This window comes from Anoplopoma fimbria, chromosome 1 (genome assembly GCF_027596085.1).
Source record: "Anoplopoma fimbria isolate UVic2021 breed Golden Eagle Sablefish chromosome 1, Afim_UVic_2022, whole genome shotgun sequence".
NCBI lineage: Eukaryota > Metazoa > Chordata > Actinopteri > Perciformes > Anoplopomatidae > Anoplopoma > Anoplopoma fimbria.
Window position 1 is genome coordinate 23605651 of NC_072449.1, and position 23798 is coordinate 23629448.

The 23798-nt window shown below is 41.2% G+C and overlaps 3 protein-coding genes and 1 pseudogene across 3 annotated transcripts; 1 reads left to right on the plus strand and 3 right to left on the minus strand.

Moving 5' to 3' along the window:
• Window positions 1–2951: 2951 nt before the first annotated feature.
• Window positions 2952–3937, minus strand: LOC129096104 (odorant receptor 131-2-like; annotated as a pseudogene).
• A 7481-nt stretch (window positions 3938–11418) lies between these two features.
• Window positions 11419–12762, minus strand: LOC129097417 (odorant receptor 131-2-like). The gene is made up of 2 exons (XM_054606270.1): window positions 12679–12762; window positions 11419–12412 (listed from the first exon to the last, which is right to left on the minus strand). Exon 2 carries the CDS (start codon window positions 12385–12387, stop codon window positions 11419–11421), a length of 969 nt encoding a protein of 322 aa, XP_054462245.1. The 5' UTR covers window positions 12388–12412; window positions 12679–12762.
• Window positions 12763–17459: 4697 nt separating this feature from the next.
• On the plus strand, window positions 17460–19902 carry LOC129093046 (diablo IAP-binding mitochondrial protein-like). Its single transcript, XM_054600923.1, has 7 exons — window positions 17460–17515; window positions 17611–17768; window positions 17919–18048; window positions 18194–18319; window positions 18625–18735; window positions 18897–18993; window positions 19266–19902. Exons 2-7 carry the CDS (start codon window positions 17632–17634, stop codon window positions 19469–19471), a joined length of 807 nt encoding a protein of 268 aa, XP_054456898.1. The 5' UTR covers window positions 17460–17515; window positions 17611–17631; the 3' UTR covers window positions 19472–19902.
• Window positions 19903–21392: 1490 nt separating this feature from the next.
• On the minus strand, window positions 21393–22334 carry LOC129097427 (odorant receptor 131-2-like). The gene has a single exon (XM_054606282.1). The coding sequence runs from the start codon at window positions 22332–22334 to the stop codon at window positions 21393–21395; it is 942 nt and encodes a 313-aa protein (XP_054462257.1).
• Between the last annotated feature and the right edge of the window lie 1464 nt (window positions 22335–23798).

A 23798-nucleotide genomic window follows, 5' to 3' on the forward strand; every position in this document is an offset into this window, starting at 1 on the left:
GGTCTGACACTTTGGCATAAAAGCTGTGGGGAAGATCGAAGACTGCAGTTACAAAAAGAAAGAGGAAACCAAGTGCTAAGGCAGTTTCATATGTGTGGTATGCTCCAAAATATTTGATTTAATTACTTTAATAGTAATTTTTGCAACTGTAATATACGTGATAGTCACGTGGGTGAATGTTTCATATGCATTATGGAGAGATCAGTAAATGACAGCAGCACTCAGGTGGAACGGTTGGCACGGGAGCAGTTGCACCCCGTACTGTCTCTTTGGGGGTAACTTCCGCCCACATGCCAGATGCAGTCTGGATGATGAACTGAATGCTCCATGTCTTTATTGCTGCTGCATTCATGCTGTATTTTACAGACATACTTTGTTGCTGTGGTACCAACCCTGGGACCCGTAACATATGCAGCAAGTGAGCCCTGGGAACCTTACGGGGCTCTTGAAAAAATACAAAATTGGTCATGGAAGAGAACGCTCTCTTTGGCAGAGCAAGGCTTTATTAAGTCGGATAAAATTGTTTAAAAACAATGACCAATGTCCACCTAGAGTAACAACATATCGATTGCAACTGGTACTTTATATAGACAATACACTGGAAATAATAATAATTCATATTAGCTATGATACCAGTCAGTCATCCTGTTTCTGACTGGTAGAGATTGAAGTTGATAAAACATTCTTCTGTAAAGAAACATCCGAAAACTTAACTTACTGTTTTATTCCCTTGAGTTTGGACAGTGAGCTCAAAACTCTTAAACTGGAAATCAGACAATAATGTCATCAGGTGGTTTTTCTTTGGTTGGGCTACTGTCATTTTTGTATAACTTCATCCAAATGAGGTTCATGTAAATGCAGGATTCCCAGCTGTGGGTCTAAAGTTGTCACCATAAATCTCCACATGTGCTTTCATAATCATGCCAAAACACTTCTACCAATGTTGCTCACTGTCTGTGGAGGGGTTACAGGGTTTGTCACTGTCTAGCATCTTGACTATACATTAAGGAGACTTTTCTTGAACTGAAAAAAAAAACTGCTGTGAATTAATCCTTTAACTCTCCACAGCCAGTTCAGATGTGTTTCTCAGGGTTTTGCACCCACAATACTCCGGGGAACTCAATGAATAGTTGAACATGTGTCCTCACGCATGACACTCACCGCTTTATGTCCTCCAGTCGCTCTGACTCGTGGTCAATGTAAGTTTTCAAGTAATCGATCAGCTTCCGTTCAACACTGATCGCCTGCTTCACGTTCAGCAGCGACGTATACATTTCACCTACAGACACGGGGATCACAGCTACAGTCAGGAGGCTCCAGCTGAGGTAAACGCATGAGAGAGACATCATCTCCAGCGCAGATAACACACGTATCCCCCTCTGTCCTGCAGCAGCTTCAGTGGGTGAACTCCTCTCTCCCTGCCCTGAACTGAGGATCTTCAGGATTTACAAACGTGCCTCTTAAGTCCACACAGGGGATCTCACTCATCTGCTCTGAGATCAGCTTTCTCCTACTGTTTATGGGACGGCCCTGCGGCCTGAATTCAGTCAGGACAATTAGTGTCTCATTGCAGCAAACACCCGACAAGTTTATTTGCATGATTAATCTCAGGAATACATAAAACGTTATGGAGTTTGTGAAGACTTGTTTCTGATTAATCAAGCTTCGCGTTCAGATTGAGCTTTGATTCATTCAAATAATCAAAATGAAAATTGATTGAACCAGGCTATAGTTTATGGACCAATCTCATTAAACTTGTTTTTAATTTGTTTAAAGTGAGTGAATCGGGTAAATTATTAGTAAAAAAAAAAAAAGGTTAGTTGCATTAGGTATTTAGTTTGGAGTCAGTGCGACATCTGCAGGTGAATGCTTTGTACTACATCCAAAGTTACATTTTATAGCTGCATAGTAAAGACCTTTTGAATCAGAATCAGAATCAGCTTTATTTGCCAAGTATGCGTACGCATACAAGGAATTTGAATTTATTGTTGTGGTGCATCTTTAAAACATTAGAAATAACGGAGAACAAACTGTAAATGATTGTTGTACAGTGTTTATAAATATAATTTAAATGTACATATCATGTGATGTGTAACAAAACAAGCAAGTAGAAAAGTGATTTTAAGGTAACCACGCAAACTCTTTAGTTTTTCATATAATTCTATTATTGATTTGGTGATAGGCCTGCACAAAATATATATATATCATCTCCACCAAGACGTATCCATAGAGAAATGAGACCATGTAACACAATTTTGACAAATTTTACCAGCATCAAAAATGAATTAAAACAGAAGTTTTATACTGGGGTAAAACACACCGATTTGTTCATAAAATATCAGTGTACTAATCTGCAAGAATCTGCAATCCTTGTGTGATTTTTAGGTTTATGAATATGTGTGATACAGTCATACCACAATGCATTAGCTTGCCTGCATCCAAGTCACACAGTCCTCCATGAGCATATTGAGAGAATGAGAGGTTGAATCCCAGCGGCAGCTGTCAGACATAATGAAAGGGACTTTGAATTCACTCACTGAATTGAGTTATCTTTATTGATGCTGCTGGCACAGAAATACGATCACTGCCTGGTTTATGTCTAACAGCAATAGTGACAACATTTGCTGCAGGTCTGATGGTGCTGACTGAACCTCCACATGAATGGATTGAACGGCTTCCTGCATGCTAAATCAAAACTGTAAAATAATCCCACTTTTCCTTCTTCATTCAACAGCAATACATAACTAATATTGCTGACTGCAGCAGGCAGTAAAAAACATAGTTAATTTATACTTTTGTTGATAAATTCTAGACTTTTCAATACCCTCTAAGGCCTTTTTGAGGAGCTGTACTCAGTGCTTTTCAAAAATGTACAAGACATGCAGAAACATTTTTTTTAAACATCACAAATACATCTTTGGACATTTGTGCATTAAGTTTGAGAGCTCTGTCAAAACTACATCAGCCAGTTCAAGAAGCAGACAGGTTGTCCTGAATCTTGCCTCTCTTGCCGGGTTTAACTTTGTCTGAGCAGCAGAAAATTGTCTTCAGGATGCTGCCCCTGAGATTCTGATCTCTAAAGCCGTATATGAGCGGGCTGAGGAAGCGTGGAGTAAGGATGAAGCAGAAATAATTAAAAAAGGCAATGTCTTCTGGTAGCCAGTTGGCATGCAGCACTATGAGACTTTCAGTGATGGGGCTCGTGAAAGCCAAAACGCACAGCAGCAGCTGAAAGCCGTGTAGCAGCACGGTGTGCATGGCTTTGCTCACAGACGCTTTGTCCTGTCTCAGCTTCCTTGTTTCCAACAGGATTCTCACATAGGTAAAGAGAATGACAACCCACGACTGCAAAAAAGAGAATATAGATACCAACTTTGAACAAAGCCTGGATTCGAGATGTTTTGATAATGGCAGCTTTGCAAAGCACAGGTCTAGAGAGGATTTCAACTGCAGCAGGATCACTCACACCGATGGAGTATTCAACTATAGGCAAGATACAGCTGATGAGCCACAGGGACAGAATAATTACCCAGATACGGTGTGAGCGCCAGGCGGCCGGGCGCTGCAGCGGATAGAAGATAGCAACATAGCGCTCCAGAGACATGGTGGCCAGGATTAAAGGCGTGTTCTGGAAGGTGGCAGTGGAAAAGAACAGCACAGGAACACAGAAGACAAAATAAAATTTCACCTGGCCCATGACAAAGAGGAAGAGCAGCACAGAAGACAAGAGCTGGAGAGTGTCGTTGATCAGCATGTAGGCAAACAGGATGTAACGTGTGGAGTCCAGGTACTGCCTGTGAGACGCAAAGATGTGCAGCATGACAGCAATGCAGTAGAGGAAGACGCAGAAGAGGGGGATAACCACACACACCTTGATGATCACAGACAGGCTTTTGTTGGTAGTTGCATTGCCTGGAAATTCCATCAGATCACGCATTTTTCAACTGGGCACTAGAGCAAACCTGTTGAAGAGAAATTACGTTTAACGTCAAGACACACACTAAAATACATCCTAAAAAAAATAAGATATTTTTTCAATTTAATTAGGTTTAGAATAAGAATAGAATTGAGCTGTTAAAATATAAGAACGGCATAACACAAATATTTGATAATTTAGTGAAAAACCTCTGTTTTGTAAGAACAAAACATACTATTTAGTTTTATTCTACTATTTGCACTTCAACTTAGTACACATTCAACCTTCAGAATAAAAGAGCCTTACACTCACCTAAGAATGCCTTCATCAGTCAGAGGAGAAGCTTTAGATTGCTGTTCTTCTTATAATACAGCTTCAATGTACAACATCTTCTGGATGTTCTGCCCCTTATCTCAAGTGTTTGGCCCAATTCATATCTGATTGAGTCCAGCCCAATTCCTCCAGAGAGACATCATTTACATGCTATTGTCATACAGCATGACGTCTCTCATTAATTAATATTTCAGTGTTGGCGTACTGAAGCAGTTCAGCAGACAAGTTCACAACGTATGACATAAAAATAACCTGTTTTGATCAAAGTGGCCACTGCAAAAGCGAAGCCCTTTTTAAATTCTTATTTTTCAGCTGACATCAAATAATCCAATGCGTACTCTTGTAAAAATCTGTAATGTATTCAAGTGCCCCAATGAGAGTGACAGTAAATCAGCATGCACAATACCTGTATCCTGAAATCAAAGACAGTAACTAGAATTCAGCCATTGTTTATTTTATCATATACGGGTTTGCTTTTACGTTACTTTCAAAATAAGCCTTGTCTGACAATGTGATGTCACTTTGGTTGTGGTAGCAGTTGCGACCCATCCCGCTTAAATGTGTGCAGGCTGTGCAAAAGACTCTGAGCTGGTGAGCTTGTGTGAAACTGAGTGGCACTCAAGTGGTTATAGTATTTATGGGAACTACATTTAACTTCTGGACAGACTGGAAAACGGAACTGGTAATTGCAAAATATATATTTTTTTTACTTTAGATTAGTGTGACGGTGGACTGTGTGACTGTGTTTATGAGCTGTAGACATATCTGTCAGTAAAGGGAAGTCAATCCCTGCAGGACATCCAAAAGACATTCATGGGCCTGAATTAAGAACTTTTAGTGGTGTAGAGATGCCCAGTTTATATTAGTAATGGGTGCTTTACTTAAAGTTCACTGTTGACTCTTGAGAAAACACTACAAAGATATTTGACACTGGTTTGTAGGGAAAGTCCTTGTTCTAATGCAGGTCAAACAGTAAACAGTTTCCAGCTGTGGAAAGTAACTAAGGACATCTACTCTACTACTTCTCTTACAAGTAGTAAGTACAATTTTGAGGTACTTCTGCTTTACTTGAGTATTTCTATTTTATGATACTATATATTTTGAATCCACTACTTTTGAGTCGCAAATATTGTACTTTATATACCACTGCATTTTAGTCAAGATTATTAACAAGTTATATTTTACATCATTAATACAAAATAAAATCAAAAAACTGATTTTGCTGTGTTATTCTAGCATATTAAGTATTTCATATTACCACCTTACAATTGGTAATCCTGCATAATGAGTTTTACTTTGTACTTAAAGGATATTTTGATATCTATACTTTTGTATTACTCCAGTTACATTTTTAATGCAGGATCTTTACTTGTTACAGAGTATAACACTATTACACCGTGGTATGACTACTTTTAGTTATGGTTAAATAATGCTGAACCCAAGAGCAGACGGAGAAGTAGAATTGAAGAAAAAAGGTTTTATTGAGCCATTAGGCAGGTATTGGATGAGGTAGCCGGGGAAAAGTGCATCTTTGGCAGGTCGAACAGGAGCGAAGGATCCGGATAACTGCAGGCAGGGAAAACAGAGTTGAGTTGTGGTCAAAAACATCAAGAGACGAGAGAGCGAGAGCGAGTTGTAACACGAATACTAGAGCCAGGCGTGTATCATTACCACAGTAGTGTTGCTGATCTGGCACCGACAGCAGGGAATCCAAGGGTTTATGAAGGGGAGTTGATTGGAGATGAAGACCAGGTGAGCATGATTGCAGAACAGGTCCAGGTGTGAAGTGAGACAGACAGGAGGAGTGGCAGACCCAGGAGGTGGAAAAACACAGCAAACTGCTGTGACCACAACAGTACCACTCCCCTCAAAACGCCTCTTGGCGGCCTAGGCCTGGGTGAGCCAGATGGAAGTCACGGATGAGGGAGGGGTCAATGAGACCCCGCGAAACCCAGCTTCTTTCCTCTGGCCCATAACCCTCCCAATCCACGAGGTATTGATGCCCCCTGACCCGAGCATACGAATGTCCAGCAGCCGCCCCCCTGGACGGTGTAAGCAGGGTGGTCGTCAATCAGACGGGGAGGAGGGGGGGGGAACGGCCGGGGGGAGAGGGGGCAGACGGAGACTGGCTTAAGGCGAGAGACATGGAAGGTGGGGTGAACGCGCATGGCTGGAGGCAGCTTGAGTGTGACAGCTGAGGGGTTGATGACCGAAACAATAGGGAAAGGGCCAACAAAACGAGGGGTTAACTTCTTGGAGCCAGTCTGTAAGGGGAGATCCTTGGAGGACAACCACACCTGTTGACCCACCCAATAGGCAGGAGCAGGAGCCCGGTGGCGGTCGGCAAAGCGCCGGTTCTGCTCAGCGGAGCGCAGCAGAGCGGAGCGTGCGTCCTTCCATTTGCGGCAACGGCGGAGATGGTGTTGAACCGAGGTTGGAGATGTCATCCTCCTGGGCGGGAAACAAGGGTGGCTGGTACCCCAGGGAACATTCGAATGGGGACATGCCGGTGGCCGCACAGGCCATGGAATTGTGGGCATACTCGATCCAGGAGAGATGGTCGCTCCACGCAAGGGGTTGCGTGCAGCCACACAACGAAGTGCGGTTCCTAGGTCCTGGTTAGCTCTCTCAGCCTGCCCATTAGTCTGTGGTTGGTATCCTGAAGACAGGCTGACAGAGGCTCCAAGAGCTCGGCAGAAGGCCTTCCAAACTTGGGAGATGAATTGGGGACCACGGTCGGAGACGAGGTCAGTGGGAATCCCGTGGAGGCGGACGACATGCTGCACAAGCAGCTGGGCAGTCTCGGTGGCAGTTGGGAGCTTGGGAAGGGCAATGAAGTGAACTGCCTTCGAAAATCTGTCAACAACAGTTAGTATAACAGTGTGGCCCTTAGAAGGAGGATAGCCCAGTCACAAAGTCAAGGCCGATGTGAGACCAGGGCCGACCAGGAACAGGAAGGGGACGTAACAAACCAGCAGGAGCTTGATGGGAAGACTTGGCCCGAGCACAAACCGTGCAGGCAAGCACGAACGCCCGGGTGTCAGCGTCCATCGCTGGCCACCAAAAGTTCCTCTTCAGGAGGGACAGGGTGCGGACCACACCCGGATGACAGGCAAAGCGCGATGTGTGGCCCCACACCAGGACTTGGGAGCGAACCGCACTGGGGACGAAGAGACGGTTAGGAGGACCGTTACCCGGATCTGGTTCAGTGACTTGGGCTTCCCGGATGAGGGACTCGATCTCCCAGGTGACGGCAGCGATCTTGACGCAGGAAGGAGAGAGGATAGTGTCAGGGAGAGCCGGTGCGTTCTCAGTGTTGAACTGACGAGAGAGGGCGTCAGGTTTGACGTTAAACATCACAACCGGGACGGTAGGTGAGGGTGAAATTAAAGCGCCAAAAACAGGGACCAACGGGCTTGGCGGGAATTCAGGCGCTTCGCTGTCTGGATGTAGGACAAGTTCTTGTGGTCGGTCCAAACCAATTGTCTTCGGTTGTTCTGCCCCCTCAAGCCAATGTCGCCATTCCTCCAACGCCAGTTTCACCGCCAGCAGCTCTCTGTTACCCACATCATAGTGCTCTGCAGGTACAAGCCGGCGAGAGAAGAACGCGAGGGGTGAATCTTCTCGTCAGAGGCAGAGCGCTGGGACAGGACCGCCCCACCCCCGTGTCAGACTTTGCTCGACCTCCACGATGAATTGCCTGGAGGGGTCAGGTTGGATGAGAATGGGAGCCGACAGAAAAGTCTTTTGAGGTCAGAGAAGGCAGTCTCCGCCCCAGGTGTCCAGGCAAATGGGAGGGCAGGAGAGGTGATAATGGCGAGTTTGCACCCCAGCTGCATGGGCACCTCTTCAGTGACAGCACGTGTCACGGGGGCAGAGAGCAGCTCTCGGGAAGTGTGGAAAACGTGATGAGCGAGTGCCGGGGCACGGAACTGCCTGTCCTCTCCCTACACCGCTCACGTAGGCGATTATCCAGCCGAATGGAAAGGGAGATCAATTCGTCGAGAGTGTCGGCCTCCTCCCTAGTAGCCAGCTCATCTTTAATTGACTCACAAAGACCGGAAATAAAAAGCCCACATAAAATTTCAGAGAGACTTGTCGTTCCAGCCCGACCTGGCTGCATAGGTCCTGAACTCGACTGAGAACTCGGATACGCTACGGGAGCCCTGACGCAAGGAAATAAGCCGCTTGTCCCCTCCCTCCACTGGGTGATCAAAAACCTTCCTCATTTCAGCTACAAAAAGGTCAAAGTTTTCATTAACTGGGGAATCACTTTCCCATAAAGCTGAAGCCCATGCTAATGCATTGCCCTTAAGTGACCCAATAAACAGGCGATCCTAGCTCTGTCAGTGGGGTAGCTGAGGGGCTGCTGACTGAAAACTAAGGAGCACTGGATCAGAAAGGCTCTGCACGTACCCATGTCCCCAGCGTAGCGCTCAGGGGGGGAATAGAGGCTCACGAGCCCGTGGCAGGTGTCGAGAGAGTGGGGGCAGGCGGATTGCCGCCGCAGGCAGTGGAGGCGATGTTTTCAGGGGGCCAGCAAGTCCAATTGTGCACCCATCTGTGTGACTCGGGTAGCGAGACTCTTAAAGGCTTCCATAGCGTCCCGGAGGGCGTTGCTGTGCTCAGCAACCAGAATACCTTGATAATTTAGTGAATAACCTCTCCGTAAGGATGCTGTCAATGTCCGCTGGGTCCATCTTGGCCAGATCGTTCTGTTATGGTTAAACGATGCTGAACCCAAGAGCAGACGGAGACGGAGTAGAATTGAAGAAAAACATCTTCTGTTTATTGAATCTCAAGTGGGAGGCAGGTATTGGATGAGGTAGCCGGGGAAGGAGCCAGGCGAACAGGAGCGAAGGATCCGGATAACTGCAGGCAGAGGAAAACAGAGTTGAGTTGTGGTCAAAAACATCAAGAGACCAGATGTGCGAAAGAGCGCAGTGAAAAGCCAGGCGTGTATCATTACCACAGTAGTGCGTAGTACGATCTGGCACCGACAGCAGGGAATCCAAGGGTTTATGAAGGGGAGTTGATTGGAGATGAAGACCAGGTGAGCATGATTGCAGAACAGGTCCAGGTGTGAAGTGAGACAGACAGGAGGAGTGGCAGACCCAGGAGGTGGAAAAACACAGCAAACTGCTGTGACCACAACAACTTTTAGTTAAGTCAAATCATTTTCTCAACCCATGACAGCCACAAAAACAAAGACAGACTAATTTTAGCCATTACAAAATTGCCATCTAACCCACAGTAAAAGTGCATCTTTGACTCAGCTGTCTGCATCTAATATGAGTAAAGGCTATAAGATAGACCTGTTCACAGGACTATCATTAGACTGTTAATGTTTTGAACACAGCAACGTTGGTTAAAGTTAAGATACATTCCAGACATAATCAACATATGTTGCTGTCAGGTGCATGGCAGGTTCATGGTTTAAGTCAGGGTTAACGGACGTTGCACTTGAGATGGCTGTTAAAGTCTATTTGGCTGAACGTATGTTAACAGAGAGAGAGGAGGTTATTTTTTGTTGCCAGTCAATACAAAGATCAGCACTGAAAACCCTTTTGTTGGGTGCTAACCCAAAAATGTGCAACTTTGTATTTCAAAATTATGCCAGAATTAACCTGAACCCAATTTCACAGCCCCTACGAGGCTTGTGACCTGGAGAGCATACACATCCTGCAGCCTCATCAGCCCCTTGGCGGCCCCCTGGAGGTCTTCCAGTTTGGGCAGATCACCCTCTTCCCCCTCGTAACTGGACCTGAGGCCCTTTTTGTACATTTATTGTAATGAAATCACAGTAAAATGGTTTATTTTCGGTCCATACAGCTGTAGTAAACCAGCCAAGACCAGACAAGACGGCGTTTAGTTTCCCGGGATATCTGGGACTGCCACAACAAGTATAAAGCAGATATAGTAGTTATTTATAGTTATTTTTTGCATGGTTGATGGCGGAAATAAATGGATGAGTTGACAACGGTTTCCATGGAGATTAGCCCCTCCCCCTCTGCAGCTTGTTTTTAATTTGTTTAAAGTGAGTGAATCGGGTGATTAGTAAAAAAATAAACACAAACGGACCTGCCAAGTAAACTGACGCGAAGACGCGTTGTGAACACGACATAAAGACCTGTTGAATCAGAATCAGTATGCGTACGCATACAAGGAATTTGAATTTATTGTTGTGGTGCATCTTTAAAAAATTAGAAATAACGGAGAACAAACTGTAAATGATTGTTGTACAGTGTTTATAAATATAATTTAAATGTACATATCATGTGATGTGTAACAAAACAAGCAAGTAGAAAAGTGATTTTAAGGTAACCACGCAAACTCTTTAGTTTTTCATATAATTCTATTATTGATTTGGTGATAGGCCTGCACAAAATATATATATATATATATCATCTCCACCAAGACGTATCCATAGAGAAATGAGACCATGTAACACAATTTTGACAAATTTTACCAGCATCAAAAATGAATTAAAACAGAAGTTTTATACCGGGGTAAAACACACCGATTTGTTCATAAAATATCAGTGTACTAATCTGCAAGAATCTGCAATCCTTGTGTGATTTTTAGGTTTATGAATATGTGTGACAGTCATACCACAATGCATTAGCTTGCCTGCATCCAAGTCACACAGTCCTCCATGAGCATATTGAGAGAATGAGAGGTTGAATCCCAGCGGCAGCTGTCAGACATAATGAAAGGGACTTTGAATTCACTCACTGAATTGAGTTATCTTTATTGATGCTGCTGGCACAGAAATACGATCACTGCCTGGTTTATGTCTAACAGCAATAGTGACAACATTTGCTGCAGGTCTGATGGTGCTGACTGAACCTCCACATGAATGGATTGAACGGCTTCCTGCATGCTAAATCAAAACTGTAAAATAATCCCACTTTTCCTTCTTCATTCAACAGCAATACATAACTAATATTGCTGACTGCAGCAGGCAGTAAAAAACATAGTTAATTTATACTTTTGTTGATAAATTCTAGACTTTTCAATACCCTCTAAGGCCTTTTTTGAGGAGCTGTACTCAGTGCTTTTCAAAAATGTACAAGACATGCAGAAACATTTTTTTTAAACATCACAAATACATCTTTGGACATTTGTGCATTAAGTTTGAGAGCTCTGTCAAAACTACATCAGCCAGTTCAAGAAGCAGACAGGTTGTCCTGAATCTTGCCTCTCTTGCCGGGTTTAACTTTGTCTGAGCAGCAGAAAATTGTCTTCAGGATGCTGCCCCTGAGATTCTGATCTCTAAAGCCGTAGATGAGCGGGCTGAGGAAGCGTGGAGTAAGGATGAAGCAGAAATAATTAAAAAAGGCAATGTCTTCTGATAGCCAGTTGGCATGCAGCACTATGAGACTTTCAGTGATGGGGCTCGTGAAAGCCAAAACGCACAGCAGCAGCTGAAAGCCGTGTAGCAGCACGGTGTGCATGGCTTTGCTCACAGACGTTTTGTCCTGTCTCAGCTTCCTTGTTTCCAACAGGATTCTCACATAGGTAAAGAGAATGACAACAGCCACGACTGCAAAAAAGAGAATATAGACACCAACTTTGAACAAAGCCTGGATTCGAGATGTTTTGATAAAGGCAGGTTTGCAAAGCACAGGTCTAGAGAGGATTTCAACTGCAGCAGGATCACTCACATCGATGGAGTATTCAACTATAGGCAAGATACAGCTGATGAGCCACAGGGACAGAATAATTACCCAGATACGGTCTGAGCACCAGGCGGCCGGGCGCTGCAGCGGATAGAAGATAGCAACATAGCGCTCCAGAGACATGGTGGCCAGGATTAAAGGCGTGTTCTGGAAGGTGGCAGTGGAAAAGAACAGCACAGGAACACAGAAGACAAAATACAATTTCACCTGGCCCATGACAAAGAGGAAGAGCAGCACAGAAGACAAGAGCTGGAGAGTGTCGTTGATCAGCATGTAGGCAAACAGGATGTAACGTGTGGAGTCCAGGTACTGCCTGTGAGACGCAAAGATGTGCAGCATGACAGCAATGCAGTAGAGGAAGACGCAGAAGAGGGGGATAACCACACACACCTTGATGATCACAGACAGGCTTTTGTTGGTAGTTGCATTGCCTGGAAATTCCGTCAGATCACGCATTTTTCAACTGGGCACTAGAGCAAACCTGTTGAAGAGAAATTAAGTTTAACGTCAAGACACACACTAAAATACATCCTAAAAAAAATAAGATATTTTTTCAATTTAATTAGGTTTAGAATAAGAATAGAATTGAGCTGTTAAAATATAAGAACGGCATAACACAAATACTTGATAATTTAGTGAAAAACCTCTGTTTTGTAAGAACAAAACATACTATTTAGTTTTATTCTACTATTTGCACTTCAACTTAGTACACATTCAACCTTCAGAATAAAAGAGCCTTACACTCACCTAAGAATGCCTTCATCAGTCAGAGGAGAAGCTTTAGATTGCTGTTCTTCTTATAATACAGCTTCAATGTACAACATCTTCTGGATGTTCTGCCCCTTATCTCAAGTGTTTGGCCCAATTCAGATCTGATTGAGTCCAGCCCAATTCCTCCAGAGAGACATCATTTACATGCTATTGTCATACAGCATGACGTCTCTCATTAATTAATATTTCAGTGGGGAGATCGGATCCTGAAGCAGTTCAGCAGACAAGTTCACAACGTATGACATAAAAATAATCTGTTTTGATCAAAGTGGCCACTGCAAAAGCGAAGCCCTTTTTAAATTCTTATTTTTCAGCTGACATCAAATAATCCAATGCGTACTCTTGTAAAAATCTGTAATGTATTCAAGTGCCCCAATGAGAGTGACAGTAAATCAGCATGCACAATACCTGTATCCTGAAATCAAAGACAGTAACTAGAATTCAGCCATTGTTTATTTTATCATATACGGGTTTGCTTTTACGTTACTTTCAAAATAAGCCTTGTCTGACAATGTGATGTCACTTTGGTTGTGGTAGCAGTTGCGACCCATCCCGCTTAAATGTGTGCAGGCTGTGCAAAAGACTCTGAGCTGGTGAGCTTGTGGGAAACTGAGTGGCACTCAAGTGGTTATAGTATTTATGGGAACTACATTTAACTTCTGGACAGACTGGAAAACGGAACTGGTAATTGCAAAATATCCCTTTGAGTATTTTTTTATTTTTGTGCTGATACAGAGCAGTTTCACATAACTGATCCCTTTCCAGCTGGAGGGGGGAGCTCTCGTATTGATTGTTGGCGCTGTGGTGATTCTGCTGAGTAGACACTTTCAAGTGAGCTAGGTCAGTTGTTCTAGCTGTGTCTCGTACAATGCAGTTTGGGAACTGTTGAGCAAGTGTTTTGGCAGCGCCCCTCACTTTATTTTTATTATTTTTTTTACTTTAGATTAGTGTGACGGTGGACTGTGTGACTGTGTTTATGAGCTGTAGACATATCTGTCAGTAAAGGGAAGTCAATCCCTGCAGGACATCCAAAAGACATTCATGGGCCTGAATTAAGAACTTTTAGTGGTGTAGAGATGCCCAGTTTATATTAGTAATGGGTGCTTTACTTAAAGTTCACTGTTGACTCTTGAGAAAACACTACAAAGATATTTGACACTGGTTTGTAGGGAAAGTCCTTGTTCTAATGCAGGTCAAACAGTAAACAGTTTCCAGCTGTGGAAAGTAACTAAGGACATCTACTCTACTACTTCTCTTACAAGTAGTAAGTACAATTTTGAGGTACTTCTGCTTTACTTGAGTATTTCTATTTTATGATACTATATATTTTGAATCCACTACTTTTGAGTCGCAAATATTGTACTTTATATACCACTGCATTTTAGTCAAGATTATTAACAAGTTATATTTTACATCATTAATACAAAATAAAATCAAAAAACTGATTTTGCTGTGTTATTCTAGCATATTAAGTATTTCATATTACCACCTTACAATTGGTAATCCTGCATAATGAGTTTTACTTTGTACTTAAAGGATATTTTGATATCTATACTTTTGTATTACTCCAGTTACATTTTTAATGCAGGATCTTTACTTGTTACAGAGTATAACACTATTACACCGTGGTATGACTACTTTTAGTTAAGTCAAATAATTTTCTCAACCCATGACAGCCACAAAAACAAAGACAGACTAATTTTAGCCATTACAAATTGCCATCTAACCCACAGTAAAAGTGCATCTTTGACTCAGCTGTCTGCATCTAATATGAGTAAAGGCTATAAGATAGACCTGTTCACAGGACTATCATTAGACTGTTAATGTTTTGAACACAGCAACGTTGGTTAAAGTTAAGATACATTCCAGACATAATCAACATATGTTGCAGCACTGAAAACCCTTTTGTTGGGTGTTATGCCAATAATTTGAAACTTTGTATTTCAAAATTATACCAGAATTAACCTGAACCCAATTTCACAGAATAAATTGGGAATAAATAAACTACATCCTACATTTTTGTCGGTAACAATCTAGGTTCCAGGTTTGTTTGTGCTGTATTTGTGAGGCAGCTGAGATGTTTTTGAAGTGCAGAAGGTTCACAAACACATTGAAAAACACTGATCTGTCACAAAACATGGGATGCACTGCATTATCTTCTCAGAAAAAGTTTATTTTTTATTTTCCAGTTTGACACACATACACTATATTGAAGTCAGTTTTCACAGAAGAGAAGTAGGCTAACCTGGAGGTAAAACATCACTATATCACTGTTTTGAAGGATATGATGAAACCCATAAGAGATGTTGTTGCTGTACTGTAAATTACTTACAATGAGCAGCACTATACGTGAGATACTGTAGGACATCTCCAGAGCACTGTCAGAGAGCACGTCCATCCCCTGCTTACTAATTAACAGACTGGTTGATTATTAACGTAAAGCTCCTAAGTCTAATTGTGCAACCAGAAATTTTCATTTGTTTTGAGAGCAGATCACTGGGTCTCGTCAGCTCTTTACGCAAGTTCTGCGTCAGTAATCAGGGCTGCAGGAGATTGGCCCAAAAGTGTTCAAAACAAACTTTGTTCCTCTGGACCCCAGCCGACTCCACCCCTGCTGATAACACATTTGCAGGCTATCAGACAGAATGAATGGTATTGCCCAACGTTTGGCAGCAAGCGTTTTAGGGAGATATTAAATGACATGGAGAAGGGACAAATACAGTATAGAGAGAACTATAGAAAGGATGCAATATAGGTGCTGTGTGTGTTAAAGTTTCTTGCTCTTAATAGGCTGTCCGAGGGTAAAATGTATGTCATGTTTGGCAGAAAAAAGATAATTTCAAGATAATGTGGCAATAGTCTGAAGTTATTCAAGATAAAACAATAAAAAGGCCTCATCACAAGAAGTTACCTAACTATTACCATATATAGAAAGGAGTTTGCATGTTGTCCCCATGTCCTTATGTTTCAACTTACTTAACAATGGTCAGAAACATGCAGGTCTGATACACCAGCAATTAATCTGTCCGCAGATTTCCTTTAAACTTGTTCAAAGCTTGTCCTATATTTAAGACTACTCCACCAAATAGGTTAAGAACTTTTCTTTTTTTGTATGAAATTGATGTCATCCACCACAATGTGGTTATTCCACACATTTTACTTCCTTGTCAAAACCTGGCATCTACATTACCCAGAATGCAACTAAAAAGCTCAGTTGGAGATCTGGGTCTGTTGGCCAGTAGCGGCTAACGTAGCCTTGACCTACTAGCCTCAAGCAGAGATGAGGAGCGGTCTAAAGAGGTCTGGTATTATCATTTCTTTCTAACTCCAAAACCCCAGATTTCTTTCTAGTCTTCAGAAGCAACCAATGACAGCTTAAAGCAATTTATCAGAATTCACACAGCTCCCTCTGAAGCCAAAAATGGCTTTCCACTTTGTCTTTCCACAAATGGAGTACTAAGCTACTCCACTACTGATGCAGTTCCCCTTTAACCTTGTGATAGACTAACAGCTTTATCAACATTTTGATGCTTGAGGCCATGAATAAGAGGACTATGAGGACATCTTGGAGCAGGATTTACAGTTGCATATAAAACCAACCTGAAGGTGCAATTGTGTAAATGAGCACCACAGGTGGACAAGATGAAGGATCTTTCTCAAATATATATTATTATTCTCTTCTGATGCAGCTTTGGTCAGTTGTATACTTATGACAGTGAAGAATATGATGGTAACATGATTGAGAAACAGACCAAACACTATAATTACAAAGCTGGTATATTTTATAGTGGTGTGTGTATGTTTTGGAAATCTTGACTACTGTAAGAGTCAGATGGTGGAAACTGAGAAACAGTAAAGTGGATTTAAAAGGTCAGAGGATGTGTGGTTCGATCCCCGACTCCGACAGACCATGTCGATGTGTTCTTGGGCAAGACACTTAACCCCAAATTGCTCCTGCAGGCTGTTCCTGTGGTGTATGTATGTGTATGAATGTTAGTTACCTGATGTGCAGGTGGCACCTTGCATGGTAGCTCCTGTCATCAGTGTATGAATGGGTGTATGATATGTAATCTAAAAGCGCTTTGAGTGGTTGGAAGACTAGAAAAGCGCTATACAAGTACAGTCCATTTACCATTACCATAATATAAGACAAGATGACAAATATGAACCATAAGTAATATTGGTAGAACAGCTCTCCTTTTAATGTGTGCATGACATTCATTTATAACCGAGTTATTTGCTACATAGTTCATAATCGATGGGGAAAAACCTGTTAAATCCAGTCATGTCTCAGACGTTTTAGAGTAAGACTAATGTTTGTACTTCACTTGAGCGTACAAAATGAAGAATTTAGTTTTTGAACACCTTGTATTTTTTATTTGTGGTTTGCACATTATACCAGATCCACTTTTTATTTCATGAAAATGAAATTCAACTAGTCCTCTTTCTCATTCACACACACACACACACACACACACACACACACACACACACACACACACACACACACACACACACACACACACACACACACACACACACAATATCGCAAGAGAGAGGGTGAGTGAGAGAGAGAGAGAGAGAGAGAGTGAGAGCGAGAGAGAGATGCACGTAATTCCTGTTTCTGTGTTTTTTTCAGATAAAGCCAAATACGCACATTTGCAGACAGCGTCAACAGATCAATGCCTTTTACGCAATGCAATGTTGTCGGGGCCTTACAAATACCCGCAGGACATGACAGTTGGTCATAGTCGAGCAGACTGAAAGACTGCAAGCATCAAACCAGAGTTCTTCTGTGATTTTACAAAGACAGGCGAGTGTACAAGATTAGTTGGAATTTTGGACAGTAAATCTAAAGTCAGCAACTGAGTTTACATAGATCATATCAAATTTATTCTTCAAGCGCAGCAGGCCTCATTTATCTACAAAATGCAAGCTGTTGGTCAGTGTTCAGCGTGTGCCAGCCGTGCTGCTGGAGGACTACTGCGAAATCAGAGAGACTTGTCTCTGCTGAGGACCAACAAGAATGTGCTCAGGAGAGGAGCAGCCTGTATCCGTTTCATAAGGTAGGTTACGATTCAGAACCATTGCCTTGATTCAGACATTACCTTTATGTTTAGCAAATTCAAACAACAAGATTATAACTCACAACACTGCCAAACTGTGAGCTGAAATGACATTGATCAAAACTAATAACCTGCCTAATTTTTCGACAGCCATTCTGAGAGTGCCCTATTCAGCAGGAAGCCTGGAGTTCAGAAGTTGGGGGAACGAACAGATACTGAGCACATCAGCAAAGCGCCTTTAGGTGTCGGCCGTGGGCTTTATTCTACCCCTTTTACACAGGTGAGTTACTCTCCTACCAGAGACCAATGAACCGGGCTGCAAAAATCTTGTGTTTCTTCATACAAATTTGTTCTTGTTCTTCATATTATGTACTTGGCGACATTGAATGCAGAAGTTAATTTACTGAATGTCCCCCCATTTATAGCGAATGGAAAACCTCTCTCATGACTCCCTGATCAGAAGAGCTGCCTCATTGGTTACAGACAGTTCAAGTACTTTCCTCTCCCAGACCTCCTTGGCTCTCACAAATGCCCTGACCGACTACTCAAAAGTAGGTTTTCATCTTATGTGAAACCTTTTATCCCCAACTTACAATTGTCTTAGAGGTTTATTTAATTGCTGTGAAGAAAAAAACAACACGCGACATTAAACAGACACAATCAGGATGATTTGAATCTGTACATCTTTCTAGAATTGGATGGTGACAAAAAAATACCTCTAAAAAAATGACATTAACTCTACACAGTGTCTTCATGTTTTTGCAGTTGATTTACACATGTACAAATCTAGACTTTCCTCTTCAAATTTACCCTGTACTGTCCCCTGACTGTGTGTCCTCCCTTTGTTTGCTTACAGGCTGTGCACACACGCATTGTTGTCCAAAGACGGTATTTAGCCTCACTGGGAAAACTGAACCAAGCAGAGAAGGATTCATTCCTGGATGTGATCAATAGCCAGCGTGCAGAGGTGAGTTTGTGTTGTTAAAAAAACCCATCTTAATGTACTCCAACTTTCCTTTTTTACAGTTAAATTCTGAAAAATTTAAATCAGCTTTTACTATTTGCATAAACAATTAAAAAAGAGCACATTTATCATATTGCATTTGTCTTATCTCTTTGTCCTAACAGGCTAGTGACAGACTACATGAATGCAAACGTGTTGAGTCAACCTGGATCAATGCTGTGAACTTGTGTAAAATGGCAGCCGAGGCAGCCCACACCTCAGGTGAGGGAAATGTGCACAGCAGTATCTCTTTGGTCTTGATGCAATGCTGAAATACTGTTGTATTTATAATGATGGAATAATGAATGGATTGAAACACTTAATCAGATGCTCTCACTCAGTAGAGCATGAGTTAAAACTAAATGGATTAAGCGGAACGGGGTGCCTTCTTAAGGTCCACATGTTATGTTTGAAAATTGACCTGGTGTTACTTCAACCCTCAAACTTTCTCAGCAATTTAACAAAATGCGTGTTTGCATCTGTTGTGTTCCCAGGAGCCGAGCAGGCGTCCATCACAGTCAGGACAAACATTCAGGTTGCCCAGTCGCAGGTGGGGGAAGCTCAAAAAATGTCAGCGGATGCAGACAAAAAGTTGGCCGAGACAAAAGTGGAGGAGATCCAAAGGATGGCAGAATATGCTGCCTTTCTAGACGATAGCGAGGAGCATGAGGTGCATGAGGCGTATCTACGAGAGGACTAAGACAAATAGACATACTGGAAACAGCAAAAGATAAATAAGAGCATGCTCTAAGCTTTCAAAAACTTAGAGCTTTCTATGTTTGTTTTCTCTATTATATTTCTCTTATTTCTGAAATTATTACATTCATTAATGTTGCATTCATGTTTTTTTACGACTATTTATTTGATTAGTGAATGCCAGCTGCTTTTTGAGCAATGATGGAGTAATGATTATCAAAATTGCGACCCTTAACTGGATAAGCAGGTTACGGAAAATGAATGAATGAATGAATGAAATCTTCAGTTAATATTGTATGGCGTTGGGGCTTATCCAACATTGGATCACAATTTTGTTTTGTTGTAATGAAAACATATTTTTATAATGCTGTTGTTTGCATCATTGTTTTTTTCACTGATCACATAATAGCAAAAAATAAAATTATTTTTGACTGGATTCAACATGTGAGTGATGGGTCCTTTTTTTAAATGCAATATCCCATGATCCTGAATCAATATGTTTTGGCTATGTGGCTACGGACCACTGTCCCTTCACAACGAGGGTTTTCTAGTGTGTGTGATGGCGGCAGTATCGGCAGTTAATAAATATTGTTCATAAAGCTTAATCTACAACAAGCTGTGCAGGTATAGAAATATAAAGCATAACACAGAGCCTGTTCATTATGAACAATCCATTAATAGCACAGAAAGTGTCGGGTTGGATTTGGGGTTTAGTGTCATATTTCACTTGTTGCGTCATATTAAACTTGTTCTACTATGTACACCTACAGTAACTGTAAGTGTTAACTTTGTAATATAGAGCGATGATGGGATACTACTGACTCATAGAACTGGAGTTGCGTTCAAGATATTTCTGTTGCACCTTGTCTCTGAATATGAGACTCCTGCTGTGCCCTCATCCCGGCCATCTCCAGAAAAGAAGGAAGTCCAACCACTATCCAGAATTTGGTTCAGAGCAGGTTCTATGCAGAGAAATTTGACCAACTATATCTAGCTTCAACTCCTGCCCCAGTTATTGCAGACAGACATGACCCCCAATATAACAACAGTTCATGCTTAAGACATTATCTTTGTAGCATATTTGACTTTTAAACTTCCTGTTGCTCTGTTCAACAGTATATCTTATCTTAAGCTAGTGCACATTGATTTGGACGTTTACTGAAACTGGTTGCTCGTTTGTGGAGAAATTCTGTAAACAGGAGGTGTTATCACTAAAAAAAGCAAAAAGGATTCCCTGTCCAATATGCTCGGTTTGTAACCAAAAAAAAGGTAAAATCCATCAGTGTAACAGATGAAGGTATTTTATAATTGCAAGTTAAGATTGATGGAATCAGTGTATATTGTATTAATTTTACTGGTGCATTAATGTGTATGTTAGTACTGCTCGGTAGTTAAATCTAGAGCAATGCATCATGTACAGTACTTGAGTAAATGTACAGTACTTGAGTAAATGCACACTTACTTTATGTTTTGCAAATTGGTAAGATGAGTGTGGTGTGTGTGTTGATGAATGTTTGTGAAAGGTCTAAAATATTTTGAAATCTAAACGTATATTTCAGTCATTGTTCGTGAAGGATTGAAATACCTCATAAAACATAAATGGCATAGACAACAAATATGGGGAATAGGAGTTATTACTTTTAATACAGTCTTCCTTTTAACAATTATGTCATATTAGTTGCTAAGTTTGCCACAAGGGTCTACAATCAATATTACAGATGACTTAACATGAAGGGCAGGAAAAAGAAGAAAAATGTAGTCACCTCAAATGATGAAAGAAAACAATTGATGGTTAATGGTTGCTAGAAAAGCATTGCAATCACTGTAATGCTTATAACAATAAACGAAAAATAAAACATGTAAAAGTGAATTTCAAACGTGCTCAGTGGAATTTATTTTCAATCTTTTTTGATGCATTGTGATTTTTATCTAAATCTACATTTGTTAATATTTCTTTTACACAAGCCAAAGCAGACATAGCTTTTCAGTACATGAAAAAATGTTTCATCCCTGAGGCCATAAATGAGAGGACTCAGGCATCTCGGAGCAAGATTAAAAAATATGTAGTTAATGTACTTGACAGAAATGAAAACATTTAAACTAATCTGAAGTACATCAGATTCTATGAATGGACACCACAGCTGGATGAGACAGAGCAGCAGCTGGAAAGCATGAAGAATTACCGTTCTTAGGCCTTTCCAGTTCGAGTTTTTCTTCTCTACTGATGCAGCTTTGGCCACTTTCATTATTTTAACATAACATAATACAATAGTAATGCACATGAGCATGAAATAAAACTGATATACACCTGCCCTTATATGATCCTGCCATCTGTACAAAATGAATATCTCGACAGTGCACACTCTGTATTGAGTGTAAAAGCTATGTGAGGCTGATGCAAAGAAGATGGAGAGAACAACCATAAAAGGTACAGAGCTGAGACCATGAATGATGAGGATACAGTTCACAGTGCTGCTTTGGGAGCACAGCTCTCCATGGCGCAGGGGCATGCAAATGGCCACGTAGCGCTCCAGAGTCATTGCTGTCAAAGTAACTGGTGTGACTGTGAAATACAGAATAACTACAACAGAGATAATGATGCATAACCAAACTGGCATGGTTAATCGAAAATAGCTCAAGAGGAGCATTATATTAGACATAAACAATAAGAAGCTATCAGACAATAGTGTAACAGCAAATAAGATGTAGCGTGTAGTTTTGTAGAAGCACTCCTTTTTAAAAAAGGTTGTGATGAGCATCAAATTGATGGAAAGAAAAATCATCACAAGAATCTGCACAATAATGACCTGTAAGTTGATCTGCCGCCGTAAAGACTCTCCACCAACCAGCGAGCTGTTATCTGCCATATTTATACATTTCGAGGTACTGCCAAAGTCGAATAGACAGTAATTTTGCAAAGCATCTGTCAACAGAATATGTTATTCTTAACTGATAAAAAGTTAAGTCCAATGTCAAGTTTCTCTGAACTGCCAAAATGCTGGTTGAATACAGCAGTTTACCAACCGTAACACTATTTAAAGACAAATGTCTTCTGCTGAGCTCACTGCAGTCTTCTGAAAGAGGACTGTGCACGCTGACTTTAAAGACTTAAACACCCAAGAATAACACCAAATGAAACTTTGTTATCATAATGTCATCATCGTCCCTTGCTGCTTGTTCCCCTCATTGGCTGACTGTTAGTACCGCAGATACTGTGAAGATATCTCAACCGTTGGACTCCTCTTGATGAGTTTTTAATATAGTTGTATTACTCAATAGCTACTTTTTTTAAATATGTATTGGTTTGGTTATGGTTTCAAGGTAATATTTTATGTTCTGCTATGTAACTGTAAAAAGGTGTATAAAATATAGACTTAAACATGCAAATATTCAGAAAAATTAAATATTTAAATAAATATGTTGATGACCATATTTCCATTTTAGTGACAATAATTCATAAATAATCCATACCTTTGCAGTTTGCAGCATAACACTTGCTGTTTGTCATTATTCTCCCATTGCATGTTTGAAGCTTACCATAAAAAAACAGCAGCTAGGTGTAAAATCACAACATGCAATAATATTGGAATTGTTAAATCAGAGGTGACTAAAATCAAAGGAGATATTGTTTGGTTATTTTCCAATGTCTCTGATGAGTGGTCAACTTCAGCAAAATGGGCATACAAGCATGTGCTGACCAGCCGGCACTGGTGTTCACAGAGATGTTCCACAGGTCCCTCACCCCGTCCGTTACTCCTTTATGCTTCAAACTGCCGACAGTGGTCCCCGTCCTGAAGAAACTTCATCCCAGCCGGTAGCTCTGACCTCTGTAGTGATGAAGTGCTTTGAGAGGCTCTTCATTGCCTCTAGATGATATTGTCTCATTGTTTCACCATTCATTTTTATTTTATTTTATCCATTGTTTTATTTCATCTATCTGTTAGATTCATTTTTATATGTATTTAATCTATTTGTTAGACTCGCTCTGGAGCATTGCAACTACGAATTTCCCTGTACGTTGTATTGTGTATGATTCCATATGCAACAATAAACTTGATTTGATTTGATTTTGTTTTTAAAATGTGTGTAATTCAGCATTTTACAAGGGGTTATGTTTTGGACTATTTTTTGGCCAGACACAGTGACATCCTTTAGTCTCCAAATGTTACTTGGCATTAAATAACAAGTTTTATATGATCAATTTTCAGCCAGCATTTAAATTGAGGGGCCATTACTATTTCATAATGTCAAGTTTGAACAAACACTTCATTTGTTTTGCAAATTGGTAATACTGGTGTGGTGGTGTGCATGGATGAATGTGGTGGAGTGGT

Excerpts from the sequence above, each read along its gene's own strand:
- LOC129093046 (XM_054600923.1), top strand. The coding sequence starts at position 17,632 with ATGCAAGCTGTTGGTCAGTGTTCAGCGTGTGCCAGCCGTGCTGCTGGA. Across the intron at positions 18,049-18,193 it reads ATTCTACCCCTTTTACACAG|CGAATGGAAAACCTCTCTCA; the intron begins GTGAGTTACTCT and ends CCCCATTTATAG. Across the intron at positions 18,736-18,896 it reads TCAATAGCCAGCGTGCAGAG|GCTAGTGACAGACTACATGA; the intron begins GTGAGTTTGTGT and ends TTGTCCTAACAG.
- LOC129097427 (XM_054606282.1), bottom strand. The coding sequence starts at position 22,334 with ATGGCAGATAACAGCTCGCTGGTTGGTGGAGAGTCTTTACGGCGGCAG.
- LOC129097417 (XM_054606270.1), bottom strand. The coding sequence starts at position 12,387 with ATGCGTGATCTGACGGAATTTCCAGGCAATGCAACTACCAACAAAAGC.